The sequence below is a fragment of the Aythya fuligula genome, chromosome 4, assembly GCF_009819795.1.
Source record: "Aythya fuligula isolate bAytFul2 chromosome 4, bAytFul2.pri, whole genome shotgun sequence".
NCBI lineage: Eukaryota > Metazoa > Chordata > Aves > Anseriformes > Anatidae > Aythya > Aythya fuligula.
The window spans coordinates 20,078,913-20,097,292 of NC_045562.1; the positions used below are offsets into that span (position 1 = coordinate 20,078,913).

Below are 18,380 nucleotides of genomic sequence, written 5' to 3' on the forward strand. Positions count from 1 at the left end.
CCAGAGGAGACTCCACAACCTCCCTGGGCAGCCTGTTCCAATGCTCCATCACCCTCACCGTGAAGAAGGTCTTTAGCATGTTGGTGTGGAACTTCCTGTGCTCCACCTTGTGGCCATTGCACCTTGTCCTGTCCCCACAAACTACCTAAAAGAGGTTGGTGGCCAAATCCCTCTGTCTCCCACACCTCAGGTATTTATACACATTGTTGAGATCCCCTCTCAGTCTTTTCTCCAGGCTGAACAGACCCAGGTCTCTCAGCCTTTCTTTGTAGGGAAGAAGCTCCAGGCCCCGCATCATCTTTGTGGCCCTCTGCTAGACTCTTTCCAGGAGATGCCTGTCTTTTTTTTTACCAGGGAGTCCAGAACTAGACACAGTACTCCAGGTGAGGCCTGACCAGGGCAGAGTAGAGGGGGAGGATCACCTCCCTTGACCGTTTGGCCCTGCTCCTTTTAATGCATGCCAGGATCCCATTAGCCCTCTTGGCCATGAGGGCACACTGCTGGCTCATGGTCAACCCGTCGTCCATCAGGACCCCCAGGTCCTTCTCCTCAGAACTCCTCTCCAGCAGGTCGTCCCCCAGCCTGTACTGACACATGTGGTTGTTCCTTCCCAGGAACTTGCTCTTATTAAATCTCATTTGGTTTCTTCCTGCCCATCTCTCCAGCCGGTCCAGGTCTTGCTGAATGGCAGCACAGCCTTCTGGCGTGTCAGCCACTCCTCCCAGCTTTGTGTCATCAGCGTACTTGCTGAGGGCAGACACTATTCCCTCATCAAGGTCGTTGATGAAGATCAATGGTCATCAATGAAGATCAGACCCAGCACTGACCCCTGGGGAACACCGCTAGTCACAGGCCTCCAGCCAGACTCTGCTCCGCCGATCACCACCCTCTGAACTCGGCCAGTCAGCCAGTTCTCAACCCACCTTGCCGTCCACTCATCTATCCCACACTTTCTCAGCTTTGCTAGCAGGATGTCATGGGAGACAGTATCAAAAGCCTTGCTAAAGTCAACGTAGATGACATCCACTGCTCTCCCCTCATCTACCCAGCTGGTGATGCCATCATAGAAGGCAATGAGGTTGGTCGAGCACAACTTCCCCTTGGAGAATCCATGCTGACTACTCCTCATAACCTTCTTCTCTTCCAATTGCTTGGAGATGTAATCCAGAACAAGCTGCTCCAACACCTTCCCAGGGACAGAGGTGAGCCTCCAGATTCCAGAGCTCCCTGCAGTCTCCAGTCTGGACTGCCACTTCACCCCTCAGGGGATCCACCTGAGTGCCCACATGAACCCAGAGAGGCCATATCTCCTCCGTTTGGGTTGCCACCTCAGCCCGGCTGCTACAACGGGTGCCCAACATGGTGAATTCTAGGTGCAACGAGGCAGAGTTCCCCAAGGAGAGGAGGGGAAGAGAAAGAGAGATGGGAAAGGGAGGAGAGGATCCTCCTCGCACTCCTCCTTGCCCTGCCTGAACAGCCCTGTGCGACATGCCTGTGCTAACTGCCAAGCCAGTCCTGTTAGTGGCGCTCCCCAGGGACTGGTTTTATAGCACCAGGGGTTGGTTGGATGCTGTCACCCCCAGCTCTGTCCTCAGCATGTCAGCATCCACAGCGGCACAAACACAGCTCCTGCCTGCTTGGTGCAAGGGGCCAGGGCTGCAGCTCTGACCAAGCAGTTCTGTGTCGCATTACTGGGGGGTTTAGGGGTTGTCTCTGTTCATCTCCCTGCCAGGAGCCATCACTGCAGCCAATCCGTGCAAGGTCCTCATTCAAACAAACAAGCAAAAATGCATTTAACACATTTTACCCCTAGAATTCAGAGGTTCGAAGTTAGAAACCAGTCTGTATGACAAAAAAAATTACTGTTCAAACCATGCCAAGTTCTAATACCAGCCAATTCTACTCAGAGACACGTTTTCTTACTGATGCTTTTTTTTCTTCTTCCTTCCTGCAGCTCTCTATGTCCTCTGTACTAGGACTGTCTTCCTCTATCCTTCTTCGCAGGACTGTGCTGTCACTTGAAATCTGTACTGCTCTGTTAAAAGAGAAGGCTAGGTATTACTAAAAACACTGATTTCACTACAGCATATAGATTTTGTGTTCCTTGAGCTACAGCCAGTCCTAACTGCAAGTAGTTTATTGAAAAGCACAACTGCGCTGAATTTGAAAGAAAGTAATGAGTGTCACCTATGGGTTTTTGATGTTGTTTAATTATTTAGATGTGCATTAAGACCGTATTTACATATCTTTACATAAATTAAAAAAACACTGAAGACATTACTTTTTCCCTCCTTTGTATAAAATAAGAGAAAGATTTGAAGATTGTTTGAAATTGGGGTATTTGAATAAAACAGCCCTGAGTAATATCAGGGAAGCTATTCAAATAGTTTAATTAAATGTCTACTTATTCATAGAAGCAGTTCATAAGCACTAATCTCTGAACTCACATTTAACACAGGCATTCTGGTAGGACATACCAGTTTACAATACATACTTTGGACACAGACTTCAAAGTAACATAAATATTCCTTATGAAACCTGCTGTCAAACTCATTCATTAGTTGTTAGCACAGCCTAATTATCAAGTACTGAAATCCAGTTTTGTTATTTATTGCTTACAAATGCTTCAAACTACAGGAAATCTTTGGTAAAAACAAAATTGATAAAATTTTCACAATAGCTTTACATGTAATATTGCACAACAAGGCTTTTTCAATACACAAGAAAAAAGGAATGCTCAAATCCTCAGCGAGGAGATTAGAACTGTACAACATTCATTAGTTTACCACTATAAGCAAAACTTCTTTTCATAAATGTTTAAAATATTTTCTGGTTTCTTTGAGCTTATATGAACATTTATTTTCCAATCTATATTTGAAACAGAAGAGTAGTCAAATAGAACAATTTAAATAAAAATTGGCTACTATACAGCATTGTTTTGTCTACCCTACTACAGCATCAGATCTTTTCAAGTCTGTTTACTTCACAAAAAAAATCAAGAGGAAAAGAAAAACCCTAAAAATAATCATAGTCCTCAGCCCTCTATGGAAAAGAGGAAAATAAGTTTCATGTCTATTATTGGACATAGACATTTCTCTAGTGGTCCACTTGTGCAGATCCAAACCTAAGTGGCATTAAGCTGCTCTAAATGAGCTCGTAGCTCAGGACACAGTTCTGTTAGCAGCAGTTCCATCAAAACCTGAAAAAAAGAGAAGACCTAAGATGAATAGATGCCAAATTATCATTTCTTTCAACCTTCCTGACATATTCAGAACTTCACAGATAAAAGAAGCTTGTAGGGTCATCCTGCTTATCTTTCATGCAGCTACTTCTCATTCATCCTAAAATTAGCACGCACCCTACAGGAAAGGGGAAATGTCTTAAGGCTGAAAGAAAGCAAATGACACAGGCAGCAGTTTTCAGATGGGGATTTCACACCCTGCATAAACTGCTGCTGCTCTGTCAAAACCACATGAGCCAGCACCAGGAGGCCAGGGCTGCATCTGCTCCTGTGCTGGGGCTGTGCTACGGAACCGGCTGGCTGCTGAGGGAAACGAGTCACAGAGACCGACTGGGAGTGAGCCTTTGTGCCTGGATCCAGTCACGTATCCAGACCAGCCCCAGCCAGCAGCACAGGAGTGGGACTTTGAGAGAACCATCATATCTGTAGACAAGTCTAGGAGCTCTCCTTCCCTAGGATTCTCCAAGGTATGTAGCAAGTGTCTTATTTTTCTCAGCTATACAAAGAAGTTGGCATGCATTATGATATGAAGTCAGGCAAAGTTGGATGTGGTGGACAATCTATTGTAGCCAAAAGTAATACTGTATTGTAAACAGCTTTTCGTTAATCAAGACTACTCGAATGATGAAACGAGTATATTTTTTATGACTTACTTTAGCAACAACAAAGCTACTTTCACACCAAACAATAGTCTGATAGAAATATCTTCAAGAACACACACTGCAGGCATTAATACTGAGTAGGCAGAGCTCAGCAATTAATAGTATCAGAAACTTAACAGGCTATTTTTCTGGTTACTCACGTATAATAGATGCTTGTTAGCCTTTCTTTCTTGCAGCGCATTGAACACTTTCACTACACCGTGACGGGCGTTTTGTTGTCCAACAAGACTCTGCAGAGTATCTGCAACCAATGTTACTTCAGCTTAGTTTTGCTCGTGCCAGGCACTGCATCCAACCAACATTACTGCCCACAAATACATACAGATAGGAAACAAAAATGCTGCACCTCACGTAAGATGATTAGAAGATGCATAACCCCATTCACCAACTTAGGTCACCGATTGAAAAGATACCCTTGAAGTCTCAAGATTCCCAAGTTAAATAACAGCTCATGCATCTCAGTGACAACATTTGAAGTGTTTCAACATGATTATGTAGTGTGCCTTCTAGGCAGTTCACCTCACACAGTCAAGTCTAATCTCATATGCTGTTAATCCATTCCCTTAAATACACCTTCAGCCACAAACAATAACAGTTAAAACAGATTTAGCACTTTGTCTCTCAATCTTCACAGGAATATTTCTTGCAAGCAGGCAGATAAGAGAACTTCAAGACAATTACTTATGTTTTTGATTAAATTACAGTAAGGAATAAATAGTGATTTGGTGCTTTATCATGAATTTCAGGAGCATTCAACTATGTCCTGAAACATCTCTAATAAAAACAAACAAAAAACAACTAAGGAAGGCTATTCTAGGCAAGTGGGCATATATCATAACAGAGCAGATGGAGGATCGTTTACACACCAGATGACCAATATTTTGCATGCATGCTTGCTGCAATTTTCACTGTTGAAGTTGATTAAACAAACACCCTAATGCAAGGGGATATGAGCTACCTCGGTGAAGCTATAAAATAGCTCATTAAAATCCATGTTATTCAGGTGGAGAGGAGATAAAAAGCATTCAAGCAATGTTTAAGTGCATTTCCAAGGGCTAAATGGAATAGAATACCCTTTCTTCACAGTTAGGTGCCTTTTGGTTTACACGCTCTCTGAAGAAGCAGAATGATCCAAATGACTCCCTGTGCTGTGAATGGCAAGGGATGGTGCCCTAGAAATGTGCACGCTGAGGAGGAAGCTGCCTCACTTTGTGTGGGGGAAAGGGCAGGCACAGGCAAGTACTGGAAACCCCACTCAATCTGGGGTGCTTCTGCCCAGGCCACATGTCCCTCTAATGTTTGGTGCCCTGAAACCTCTCCTCAGAAATGTGCAGCAGCACAACAGTGACAACGTGGGTAGATCTCCCTCTTCCACTTTAAAACATTAGAGCAAGAGGTAATTGTGGTGGTGCTGCTCTCCCTGTAGGTCAAGTAGTTCCAGGCAGCAGAACCACCTACTGCTTGCTGATGGAGAGGCAGCAGAGAGCCTTAACTTGGGTTCCTTGAGTATTGCATACAGAGGACAGTAACACACGATCTTAAATCCACCAGTGTTACCCAAGCCCACACCTTTTACAAGACAGAGGCAGGAGAGGTAAAGGGTAAGGCCAAAATTATGTTTGTGCAAATAACCGTAATTTACAACGCTACAGGAAAAATCCAAAATGTAGCAGAACAGTATGTGGTTAACCAGTTTCCTTACTGGCATTAAATCTGTGATGAAGTGGAAGGAAAGTGTTCTCACCTGGAATGTTTTCAAGTAGTTTTTGCTGTGCTCTCTGTTTTGTTTCTTGCTTTTGTTCATCGCTCTTGGCTCTTTGTGGTGGTGCTAGCTTTCCATTCGGCCAAAATGCATCTCGAAACACACCAATATAATAAACAAGCATTGGTTCACTGAATATCCAGTGTACAGTGTCTCGGATTTGCCTACAAAAAAGTGTGGAAGGAAGCACATCAGAACTGGTCTCACATTTTATCCAGATTTATGATTTATTTTTTTCCTACTAGAAGCAGTGGAAGCAATGCTTATCTTCATTATCCCAATTTACTGAAGTTGCTTTCACCAGCATCATGGCAAGTTGTAGTTAGCTCCAGGTGCTCTAGGATCTAGATCTCTCCAGATAACCGACTGAGATGCAAAGAAGGCTACATTTTAAAGTAGTCTGCAAATATATATGAGCATACAAGGATGCACAAGCATTTCAAGGATGGGTAGTGCAAAGGCTCTACTAGGGAAAAACAAAAACCTAACTGATGAACTCCAAACTAGACGTGTGCACAGAAGTTCCCGGCGGGATAAAACACACAAAGTTTTGATAGAAGTGCTGTACGTTCATAAGCACATTAGAAGTGGGATTATAAATGGAGGGAGCAGCCTCCTCCAGTGGCTGAATGAAGCCAAGTGCAGTCCTTGGTGTAAGGAGCCTGAGGTACAGAGCGGGCTCCAGGCAGTACTGTTTAGCTGTGCCAATGACAGCTGAAAGCCTTACTAAAAGGTAAGAATTTAACCAACAGGTAAAAGCTACACAGTGCACGCGGACTCTGTCCTATCGCAGTTGTCTTTCATGATAGTTACTTGCAATTTGTGAACAAATGAACTGATCAATTTAAAACTCAGCAAATGTGTACTGTCAGAGACCACCACTGAGAGTCAAGTGCACGATTTTACATCACTTCTCCAATTTACCACTGTATAGCATACATAAAAGGTTTTATAAGCAATGCTGGCATGTAAAAATTAGCCACTGACTGGATAAAGGAACAGCCTGTTCTGCTGTTATCTTCTGGGCTGTGACACCTACCTGAGTAACAGTCCCAATGCTACACCAAAGCAAAACAGTGCATTTCATCAGATTCTCAGTGGTCCTTCGCCTGTTTGTGACTTCCATAGTATGGAAATCACAGATTCACACACTTTCATAAGCAAATCATCATCATGACGCATCAAAATGTCAGTACTGATCAAAGGATCGTGGGAAGTGTGTTTGTATGAATCACCAGCTCTACTGAATCAAGTTTTACCGTAGGCCTTTGTAACTGACAAAGAAAGTAATATCCAAAATTTTTCTGACCAATGAGAGAGTTTCCCACGTAAAAGGTCTGTACAGACACACACTTACTTCATAGCCTCATCCGGACCTCACTTGGCAGATACATCTTCATGCAGTACATAAAAATACATTTATGAAAACATGCCTAACAGTGATGAGTTAAGCTCCACATTACATATCAATGGTTCTCATCATGTAAACATTATTTCAGTCACTTTAGAGAAATCTGCATTCGACTGGAAATAAATTAACTAATACAGAAACCTAGTTTCAGTTCTGACAAAAACTTCATGGGACTGTAAAATAAAGCATGAACTAATAAAAGCTATTCAGAGGCAGGTCTCTGCAAAAGCAAAGCCCTCTGCAGGGGAAAAAATATTGCTAAATAAGCAAAATGATAATCTGCATGTCTATGTCTTCTCTAATCAACTTATTCATAAATTGAGCTGTGGAAAACATGCAGATTATCATATACAGAGCGTCCAGATTATTATTATTTTAAACAATTCTGCTCAGCCTATAGTCACAGAATGATGTTGCAGGTTTGGTTAAAGTAACAGCAACTTACTTGTTGATAGTTCTTCCAAACGTGACTTGTACTAGTGCAATTAACGTTTTTCTGACCCACTTAAACACTAGAACAATGAAAAAACGACAGAAAATGAAGATTGTGAAGTTAGTAACGTTATGGAACCTACAATTACATCAAAAAAATATATATATCTACAGTTCATGTACCTGTTATCATCCTTTCTAAGATTTAAATAATTGCACATGGATCTTTCTTTTTCATGACTGTTTTTCCTGGATTATTTGCAACAGGGTTTTTATTTTTTTTGTTTTGCTTTGTGTTTTTTTTTTGCAGATTACATAAACATATCTGCATTATGCATTTGCAGTTTACTCTGTAAGCTGTACTGTTAAAGAATAGTTTAAGTTTATTGAACAATGTAACTACCCAAACCCTTTTTATTCAAGAAAACCCCTGAAAATTCACACCCTTTTTGTACCTACTGTTACAATGTTGCATACACAGCGGCAGCATTGAAATTCTGAAAACATTTTCACTCAAATAGTACAAGCAATTAGCTTTCCATTACCAATAAAAGAAACAAATGTGAGTGCTTCCTTATAATTAGTGGTTAATCCTTCTTTCATGCTGTTCACCAGCATCCGAAGAAAAGCCTAAATTTAGAATATACATCTGTCACTTTTGGAAGGGGCTGCATTTTGTAATAGTTAGCCTGTACATAATTTTATACAGCATCAAGTATGCCTACATATTCAGTAGAATGAAAAATATGTTGGTTGGTTTGTTTTGTTTGTTTCTTTGTTTGTTTTTCCTTGTATTACCATCACTCAGTTACATAAAGAAGGAAAAAAATCTGGTGCCAAAAGGTGCCACAGTTACAGCACCTTTTCCATTATACAAACTGTAGAATTAAAATGCATCCATAATACATTGAAACAGACATTAAAACTGTTGCTTTGTTAGTGACATGTTCTGTGACAAAGCCATCTTTCCTTCCTTGTAATTCATGCATTCTAATACGCAACCAATTTATGGAAAACATGCTTTTGTACTTCCTTGTACTTTTTTTTCCAAAATAATTTTCTTAAATAAAAAACTTAATATTATTGAATGCATATTCTCTTCCTTACCAGCTGCATTTTCAGTTCCATGTCGTATTGAAATTAAACTTTAGTATAAAAGCTCCAAAGTTAGGAACTACTGCAACACAACTCCTTTCCAAATTAAATTGTTATATAGATTACACTTCTGAAATAGCAGAAAAACCATGAACTACAAAGTGAGCCAGATTTCTTGGCCAACAGATTCCACTAACAAACAAGCAGGTTTGCAGCTTACTTCCTCGCAGCTCAAAGATCTCCCCGATCAGCATGAAACATGGCTCAGCAAGAGAGTCCTTTTTTCCATCCACCTCTTCTCCATAGTCTGACAGGTCACTGTCCTCTTCCGTTTCTTCCTACGAATGGAGAGACAACATGTGATGAACCACAGCATGGGATGAACCCTTCTTCCAGCACGGATTTAGGTACTGCCATGCCACCGGGAAGAAGCACAGCCAGCCCTCCTGGGACCTGAGCTTGAGGAACACAAAGATACCTGTCTCTGGACTCTGACAGCCTGGGAGCTGTGCCCTGTCCCAGGAGATTATCTATCACTCCATGTGTAAACTGATGATATTGCCAAGAGCGACTTGCACCAGATGACAACTGAATAAATTTTGGAGCTGGGCGTGCAGGTGGTGCTCCTACTAGTTCACACAGGGAAGGGTCAGCTTTCAGCAACAAGTCCTCCTGAGGTGCATGTCTGGCTGCACAGACGCAGCCCCCAGGAAAGTGCATCTCCAGCAAGAGGGAGACATTTCATAAACTCGGCTGGATCAGCAATTTCCCAGGCTTTGGTTCAGGAATGGTCGCAATGTCATGCAGGCAAATGTTCTTTCTTCAGCTCTGCTTTTTATTTGTCCTCCTTCCTTTGCCCTTCTTTCTTCCTTGATATGTCATCATCTAACATTACTTATTTTTCCCTCTCCTCTTCTAGTCCAGAAAAACCTCCTTCATGGATTTATTCCTCCTGCATTATTTTTAATTTATTTGCCTTACATTGAAAGTCTTTCAATCACCCTTTGCCTGTCATCTGAACCCTGCTATACAGAGACTAGCCTACAGTGTCTCAGGTGTACATCAGTTTGTCTTTCTTCTTCCTCACATCCTTCAAATCCCAACTAAAGCCCAGCATTAACTCTGGGTACACTTCCAGTCCCAGAATTTTCTCCAGGCATGGTAGTGCATTGTACTGTATGGATAAAATAACTCTCTGGTGTTGTATATTTCAACCCTTCACTGCCCACGTCGCGTTTGTCATTCTCTATTCTATGCTATTTCTCTTCTCAAAACCAGAAAAAATGAAATAAAAAAACCCTACCACACTGAAGTGTACCATAAACTTCACCATAGACTCCACTTTTACTTACTTCAATAGCTTGGTGAGTATCCAGCTTTTAAAGCATTCTGTGGGCTAAGCTGTGATTTAGGGCAGCGAACAAAAAACCACATCGTACTGACAAGAAACACCACGTGAGGAAGCCACAAATCACTGCCCGTCCTGCCACACGAGCACACAGATTTACTGACAATGAACAGTTTTCTCCAGGGACAGAGACTAGAACAAACTCCAGTCCTGCTCACCATCTTCCTCTGGCCAACAGACTTCTTGGCCCTTCATTATTTTAGATATTCAAGAAATTATATTTTATTTAATTTTCCGTAACAGACATCATTCCATATTTTCATTAACCCTTTGGGCAACAGAACAGAAAATAAGCTTACTGAATTTGCAGGTGAGCTCACCGGGTGCAATTTGGTAAGTACAGATGCAAAGCAGCAATAATGCAGGAAATGAAATAATTGGAATTGATAATAGTACAGAAAAGAAAAACAAACCCGAGGGCCTGTGAAAAAGGCAGGCATGCCACCATGATCTGTAAGCAGGAATACTGTCCATACAGATAGATCTGTATGTGTATATATATATATATATATATATATATATATATATAAGAGTTTAATACATGGGAATAGGAAAACCTAGTGGGAACAACAGCTGGTGACTAATTTTGAAACATTTCCAAGAAAAACACGTATTATTGGATAAGTGCAGAGCAAAGCCTTAAGAACTGCATAACACATACCAGTAACTAGTAGAAACAGGCTGCTCAATCTAAGAAACAAAAGAACAGAAGACCAAAGGAAAGTAGTGGCTCCTGATAAATGAGGTGATCCTAACCCAAACAAAAAGGCTTAATGTAAAGAAAGGGAATAGACAGTTCTGTGTTTGCTGCAGACAGGACAAGAGCTAGCAGACTAAGGGAGATTTAGGTTAATTAGAAAGAACAATTTTATAACCATGAAGAGAGCTGAGAACTGAGACACACTGCCTTGCTCAGCTACAGAACATCAGTCACCGGAGGTTTAAAAACATAACAGACGTGCCAAGAATTGTGCTGGTACAGTTGAGCCTATTTGGAGCAGAAGGATGAATCCGATGACCTCTCTGAGGTTCCTGCTCTATTTTACTGCCCTTCAGTAAATCCCCTCTCATTTAGAAAATGCAATGAGAAGTGTGAATTCTTACACCACAGTGAATTTTCTATTCGTTAACGCTTCATAAACCTGAAAACCCTCTTCCAGATAGCTTCGGCTGTATTTTTCTTCTAATTTGCTTTTGGTCTCGAGAGTTAAGAAACATGTTCTGAAGTTAACCCCATCCAAGGCATTGTTTATATGAGATTTAAAATTGCTGCAATATATAATGCTGAAAACAGCACTCAAGAGGTAATACTGTTGCTCTAACACATTTGCAGAAAGTCAGACAAGATGTAAGAGACAAAGAAAGCAGTAAGAGAGCATGCTCTTCAATAGAGCCCAATATGGAATAAAACAGGAATTCTTTGTTACAGAGAAAACCCAACCATAACAACTCTGTAATTTAACAAGTAACTGCGTTAATGATTTCAGACCAAATGATTTCTAACCCTACTTTAAATGCTGTAGTAAATAATACAAATTGTGATCACTGAGCAAGACTGAGCTGATCTAAAAACCCCCAACTGAAAGACCAGCATGTCTGAGAAAAATTGGAGCTCGCCCCAGACTTGCTCACAATTCCCCTGCCTCCATTTAATTTTATCACTATGTGTAAACTAGGACAAGCCTTTGTACTGCACAGACTCAGAGGGTCTAACAGTTCCCTGTACTCCTCTATCTGTATTCTGTTCTCTCACGTTTATGTTTGGGAAGGAGGGAAGAGGAGAGGGAAGATGGATGGATGTGAAATGGGATGGACTTCATCTGCATTTGCGTAGTACTGGCATAATACAGGCTAGCAATATTAAGCTGCTAATCCTAAAGTAAGAAGAAACGCTATTAAATTAAAACCAATTAAGAAGGTATGTTCTGACTCCTGCTTCCACATTCTCAGGGCCTTTTTTATTCCATTTCCTTCATTTTTCAGTTTCATTTCTGCTTCTTCGTTTCTTTCTCCTTGCTCCCTCCCTCCCTCATTACAAGTCTCCCATATTTCCTATCTCCTCCTACGCACTCAAGTAATGCAATACACTTGTGGTCTGGCTTCTTGCTTGTGGATGTTTTTCCATGCAACAGAGAAACACTAATAGCTTCGTGCTTCTTTGCTTGATGCTACTTCTACCTAACAGTTATTTTAGTGAACGCACTCTTCCCTCTTTAGAACTGAAGTACTTCTGTTAATAACTAGAATGAGTGTCTCGCACTCTATGTTTAGTACTCCAAAATAGCACACATACATTCACTATCTAGGTGGAAATATAGCAAAATTTTGAAAAAAATAAGAATATATAGGAAGGATTTTCTTATTCCCAAGAGATGCAAGGCCAACTTTGTGTCTATTAACAGGCTAGACCTGCACAAGTTTCCCAAACTCCCTTTATCCTCAAGAAAGCCCAGCCACTACAGACAACTACAGCATTTAACAAAAGAATTATTTCATATAACAAATAGCTGGTAATGGAAACAGCTCCCTGAAGGTTGTGTGTCTGCAGCACAAACCACACATGACAGAGCGACATGGATTTTTAGTCAATGAGCTATTTCAGTCACTAATCTATTCTTTCCTGAATCTTGAAAGACAAGGGGCTTTTGTTTGTTTGTTTCTATGACTTCGTATCAAATGCACCAACTCCATGGGCTACCACCTGTATATGTAAGCCTGCCCCATTTGCAGACATTCTTTGTTAAAAGCAGCTTTTCTTCAGAAATTCAAAAAAAGTTATCCAGAAATTATTAAAGGCACACAGCTGTTCCCTGCCAAGAGAAGCTTCCTAAGAGATGATCATTTTTACCTGTCTAAAACTCTCTACAATATGCACGTCCAGAGCATAAGAAGTGGGAAATTCTGTTATAACAAATAAGCAATCCCACATGGACTGCATTTCATTAATTTGTGATAGGTTACACACTTGCCTATATATATTTATCAAAGGGCAGGAAACATTTCATTAAAAAATACCTTCTGAAGTCATAAACAGCTCTCACTTCTGACTCTTTGTTCACTTACAGTAAATTGAAAATGACCTTTCAAAATGCCTTCCAATATTACCTGCCATTCAGATGTATTATAATAATGCCTCTCCTTGCTTACTTTGGCTAAGTAATTACATCTGGGAAGATTACTTTTCTACTACTTACCTCCTGATGAGAAAACAGATCACCAGGAAGGCGTTCAAGAAATGATGAGAGCGAAAAAGATGACTTCTTTCCTTGCACATCGATAACTTTGAGGTGTTCTGGAGAGGGGCTCAAGAAGGCATAAAGTGCTTCACTTTGACAGAGTCTTTCATCAGACAGCAATTTCTATGAAGGAAATACAATGACAGAAACACCACATCAGTTAAATATTTCTTGTTAAGGAACAAAATGTGTCAGGCCAGCCAATAAAATCAATTAAGATGTAGCTCAGAAGTAGAGAGAAAAAAAAAAAATCATGCCTCACAGATACTTCAGTGTGATAACTGTATTTAAGGAGTCCGTCAGGTTTTTAATCTTACAACTTCCTTTTTAAAAACACGAAGTTTCAATTTGTAAGACACTTGTTGTGAAGTATTGTACTTTGAAGTGACAACTACAGGATTCATTATTTACTCTTTCTTAGCTAGTCAAAGATCAAATTAACTTAGCACTCAAGGACTGGTTACTATCAGCCAAACTCATCTCAACTTCATGCACGTTAGACAACTTTGGCATTTACAGCATCAACCCTTACATCTGAGCCATCTGCTCCGTGCTCTCTTTTTAGTCAATAGAGAGATAACATTGACTCCTGAGGCACGATTCAACTCTCCTGTTCAGACATCTGGCACACCCTAGGAGCACCCATCTGTCTGCACACAGGGACAGAAGGTTTGAGAAATTCCACCCTCCATGTCTTATGCCACCAATTCCATTCCTCAGCCGTCTCACAAAAGTTCTTTTAAGGTTACGTGTCCCTGCAAAGAACACACGAACTGCACGCACGGACTGCCTCAAGCTCTCACGCTAGACCAGTAATTTCAGTGGGGTTACTGCCAACCTCTATTTGCCCACAGGACAGGAGAAGCCACTCTTTAAGAATGTTTCTGGTGACAACGCATGGCTCAGAAAATAAGAACAGTTCCCTTTCTGGTAGCCACCAGGCTCCTGCATGCAAGAAATGGGAAGAAGGAGAACTGGTCAAGTGAGGAGCAGCTCACAGTGTTCCTGCGCAGCATTTCTACTGATAACATGGGCAACCACTGTACAGCCATCAGGGAGCAAGGAATATAACAGCACCATCAAAAGCATGAAGGAAGACACAAGAGAGAAAGACATAAAGCTTGTCAGCTGCATTTTATGCATTTGCTAAAGGATCACAAGTGCACTTAAGAAAAAGCCATTAGATTCACAATTACTTAGCTTTATTTTAACACAATTCTTTTTACAAAGTTGGAAATCCTACCAGTATAGGAACAACCAGAGTTCATACTGAAAACCACAGGTGCTCAATTCCAGTTTAGCCCCATTCTCACTGAGAAAGAATCCAGGTGGCCAATTACATTACCCTGAAAGGAAGCATTCCTGGCTTCTTTACAGCAATGTTTGGTTATACTGTAGTCCCTGGCAAATAGAAAGGTAACTGAAGTCTAAAACAACACTTTTCATATTGGTATCGCCCAACTACTTTTTTCTTAATTGCATCCTTTTTTATCCTGCAGGCTCCATGTCCCCATTGAACACATGAATTACGTGTGCATTGTGAATTCAAGTAGTCCATTTAAAAAAGCAGCCATACAGAATACAGGTTACCCTAAAATCAAAAGCAAACAGTCTAAGTGCAATTTGTAGGTGTTACCCGAGTCTAAAGACAAATTGCTCCCAATAAGCAAAATCACACTCAGGCCTAAGAATATCTTTTGATTCTAAACTAAATAATGAAGCTGTCCACCTGAGGCTCTAGGTGACCTAAAAACAGTAATCATCCAATGCATTCAATTAAATTAAAGCATGTCTCAGCAGTATTTGCCTGATTCACAGACACCAAAGCCAAGCAGAAAGCCAAGCCACTTCTCCTTTCACCCTGCTGGAGGCACAAAACCACTTCTCTGCTCAAAGCCTCTCAAGCTGACTGACCATGCAGTGAACCCAGACCGCGTGGGACTAAGCAGGAAAATGCTCTGCTGTCATTGACCTTTCACAAAGACCTCCACAGAGCCACTGCAGGCTGTAGCTGAGAACGGAGTGGGAGATGCTGTCCCTCAAATGAACCACCTGAAGCCTTAATTAGAAAGAATAGAGGTGAGGATGGGTTTAAAAAACAGAAACAAACAAACAAACATTCGACAACAACAAAAAACTGACCACCAAGACCCACCAGGGAGAGAAAGGGCAGAGTAGCTACTCAAACACTGACTTGCAGGAAAAGTAAGAGAGGGATCGATCATTCACAGAAGAGAGGGTAAATAAGAGCACAACAGAGCGCTAGGATTCTCCAAACAGTGGCTGTAGAAGTGAGGTGTGAGGAATATAACTGTGGTCATCAAATCCTTTTGCCATAAAAGAGGTGAACCTACAGCTATGTCTTAACTTCTGGTACCCTCATTACTCCACAGTCTGTCTTCTTACCTGCAGAAAGTTATTAAGCTGGTTCTTGGACTTCTCCATGAATTTCTGGTCTATGGACTTGAAGGGCAGCTTGCTGAGGGAAGGCAACTGAACTTTCTTTAATGATGGAAAGCACTGTAGGAAAAAAAGGAAGCTCACTTAATGCACATGTGCAGAAAAACAAAACTGGTTCTGGTTCAAAATGGAAATCAGACTTTGCATTCTCATCTGCCATCCATACCCTGCTCAGTATGCTGAAAAACACCTTCCCTTACCCACTATGGGCTTACAGCTGAACCTTTTCCCATACTCACGACACCATTATCTACCTTTTATCAGACAGAAATGTTACAGCAGATTAAAGAGTAAATATTCTCTGTCCCAAAAAGCTGTCATTTTTAATACCTCCCTGGAAGACAGAGACAAAGTCTGTTTTTTAAAGCAGGCTCTTGCATGACAGTGCAGTACATGTATTATTTGGACATTGGGTCAGTTCAGTAAAACATTCATTATTTAAGAAAAAAATGTAAATAAGTTTTATGAACATTTGGCAGAGGCCAGGAATATGTGAATAGAAAATGAACTTGAAAAGGGTAAAAGCCAAAAGACTGTACTAAAAAAATGTAATATTTTTAATGTGGTATTCAGTGTTCTTTCTTCCCCCCCTATACACCATACCAACAGATTTCAGCAATTTGCATCTTGTCCCTCCGCTGAGACCCATACCTCACTGAGCTTCCGGTGCAGGTTCTGAAACTCACTGAGCTTCCTGGGAACGGTCCAGTTCTTAGTTTCAGCTCCACCAACTTCTTGTAAACTCACCATGACAGAGTAACAGGGCACTTGTTCTCCATTCTCTTCTAAAACCTTGGGGGGGAGAAAAAAAAGAATACAGATAGGGTATATTACTCTGGAGGGAAAGAGTGGAACATTTGTGCTGCCAGAGGACTGGCTTGCAAATTCCCTCATCACCATACCATGCTTGTTTCATCGAGCAGTACCCTTAGTGGACTAAACTTTAGCCAGAAGGCTACATTAGTCCTGAATCAGTCCTCTGCTAGCCATTATTTTAAGCAAAGCCCTACACACAGCTCTGCAATGCTGTCCATCAGCAATCAGATCACTGCAACGTCTTCTCCCAGCAGCTGTAGGTATTATCTCAGCTTTCAAGGTTTCTGATTGCTTCCCAGTGCTTCAGCTCTCCCTTCCCGTGCACTTTCCCTGCCCCCTGTTCCTTCTGTTTGTTCCCAGTGCTCGTGCTGAGCTCGCCCCCGCAGCAAGCCCAGCGGCGCTGCTGCAGCTGGGGCTGCCTCCGAGCTCTCACTGACCCCCAGAGCCCATCCTGCACGTACAGCACCTCAGTCCCTTTCCTCAGCTTCTGTGCAAAACTCTCCAGTTACTCACTGGTATCTATGGACAGAATCAGCACTCAAGTACCCAATGCAGCCTCAGGTTATTGGGTTTTATTTTATTACTTATTTTTCACAGTCACAGCAACTCCAGAGCCTCGAGACAACGTAAACATTCATTATTTCAGGATTTACCATCTACCAGAGCGCCATAGATGCCTCGTCCCCAAAGACACGAGGTCCTGAGGTGGACAGAGACAGACAGGAACAAGGATGTTAACACACAGCCTCCTCCACAAGGAGGTCAGCTCCTCTCACCAGGGCCATGAGGAGCGTGCTCACAGCAATGAGCTTTCAAAGAAATATTGCAAAAATAAAGAACAAATATTAAATCTTTCCAGGAGAAGCTATAGCTATTAGCTGCAGCACGGAAAATTTAAACTTCACATTAGCAAAAGGTGTAAAACCAGCAGAGAAACAAGCTGCTGCCAAAGAAAGCTGGTGAATCTCCTGTAAGAAGCACTAAGGCTGGCCCAGCCATCCACCAGGAGGAATTAACCATGAGCACAACTCAGGGCTCTCCTTCCACCAGTCAACAAGCCCATGACTCAGTGCTAATGTGCTCAGTCTGAGCGGCTCTCCAAAACTGCCCCCCCCCCCCAGACTGTGCAGCAGTAAAATAAAGGCTGCCAGACTGATGCCTGCAGCCCCTTTTAAGCAGGCTCAAAGAAGATGTATCCAGCACACCGCTGTTGTTTTCCTCAATTCACAGGAAGCCAGCTTTCCCAACTCCCACTCAGCATACACACCCTAAATTCTGGTGTACTTAAATACATGAGTAAGACAAGCTATTTTTTCACCTTGTTCAAATCTACTAACTCCAGTCTTTAAGAACTCAGCAGATTTAAAACCAAATATAGAAGTTATCCTCTGAAACAGTCTTCTTCAGACAGGGGAGACAGAACATCTGCTAAAATATGAAACAATATGAAAGTCCAAAACCACTAAAGGGAAGTAAAGCACATTGGTTTACATAGTTGTGAGTTTTAGACCTGCTGGTGCAGGAGATGTGACTCAGAATTAGACAGTCTAATTCCAGGGGACATGCAGAACGAAGAGGACCTTCATGGGGACCTTATCACAGGTCCCCTTCGTTCTGCATGTTCCTATAGTCTTTTTTTCAACCTCTATCAAACAGCCAAAACACCGAACCTCCAAGTATGTTTTTTTTTAATCAGAAATGTCAGTTACCACACAACTCTTACGGGTTACACAATTCATATCATTTTTATTTTTTTCAGATAGTGCATTTTTATGACTCAAAGCTTTAAAGGTTCACCTGAGAGAGAACACAGGCTAAGGGGGGACACACACATTTTTCCAAGCCATAAGTAATACT

The 18,380-nt window shown here is 41.5% G+C and overlaps 1 protein-coding gene across 2 annotated transcripts in view; it reads right to left on the reverse strand.

The window, feature by feature from the left end:
• Nucleotides 1-2,171: 2,171 nt before the first annotated feature.
• Nucleotides 2,172-18,380, reverse strand: part of SNX25 (sorting nexin 25) — an 83,374-nt gene continuing 67,165 nt past the window's right edge. Inside the window, exons 12-19 of one of the 2 annotated variants that reach the window (XM_032187012.1) lie at nt 16,359-16,499; nt 15,654-15,767; nt 13,206-13,370; nt 8,824-8,941; nt 7,522-7,588; nt 5,648-5,829; nt 4,044-4,144; nt 2,172-3,199 (exon numbers count right to left, since the gene is read on the reverse strand). In XM_032187012.1, the coding sequence (XP_032042903.1) occupies nt 3,125-3,199; nt 4,044-4,144; nt 5,648-5,829; nt 7,522-7,588; nt 8,824-8,941; nt 13,206-13,370; nt 15,654-15,767; nt 16,359-16,499 (963 nt within the window). In that variant the 3' untranslated portion in view covers nt 2,172-3,124. The remainder of the gene's footprint in view (nt 3,200-4,043; nt 4,145-5,647; nt 5,830-7,521; nt 7,589-8,823; nt 8,942-13,205; nt 13,371-15,653; nt 15,768-16,358; nt 16,500-18,380) is intronic. The other variant, XM_032187011.1, reaches the window with a different exon arrangement.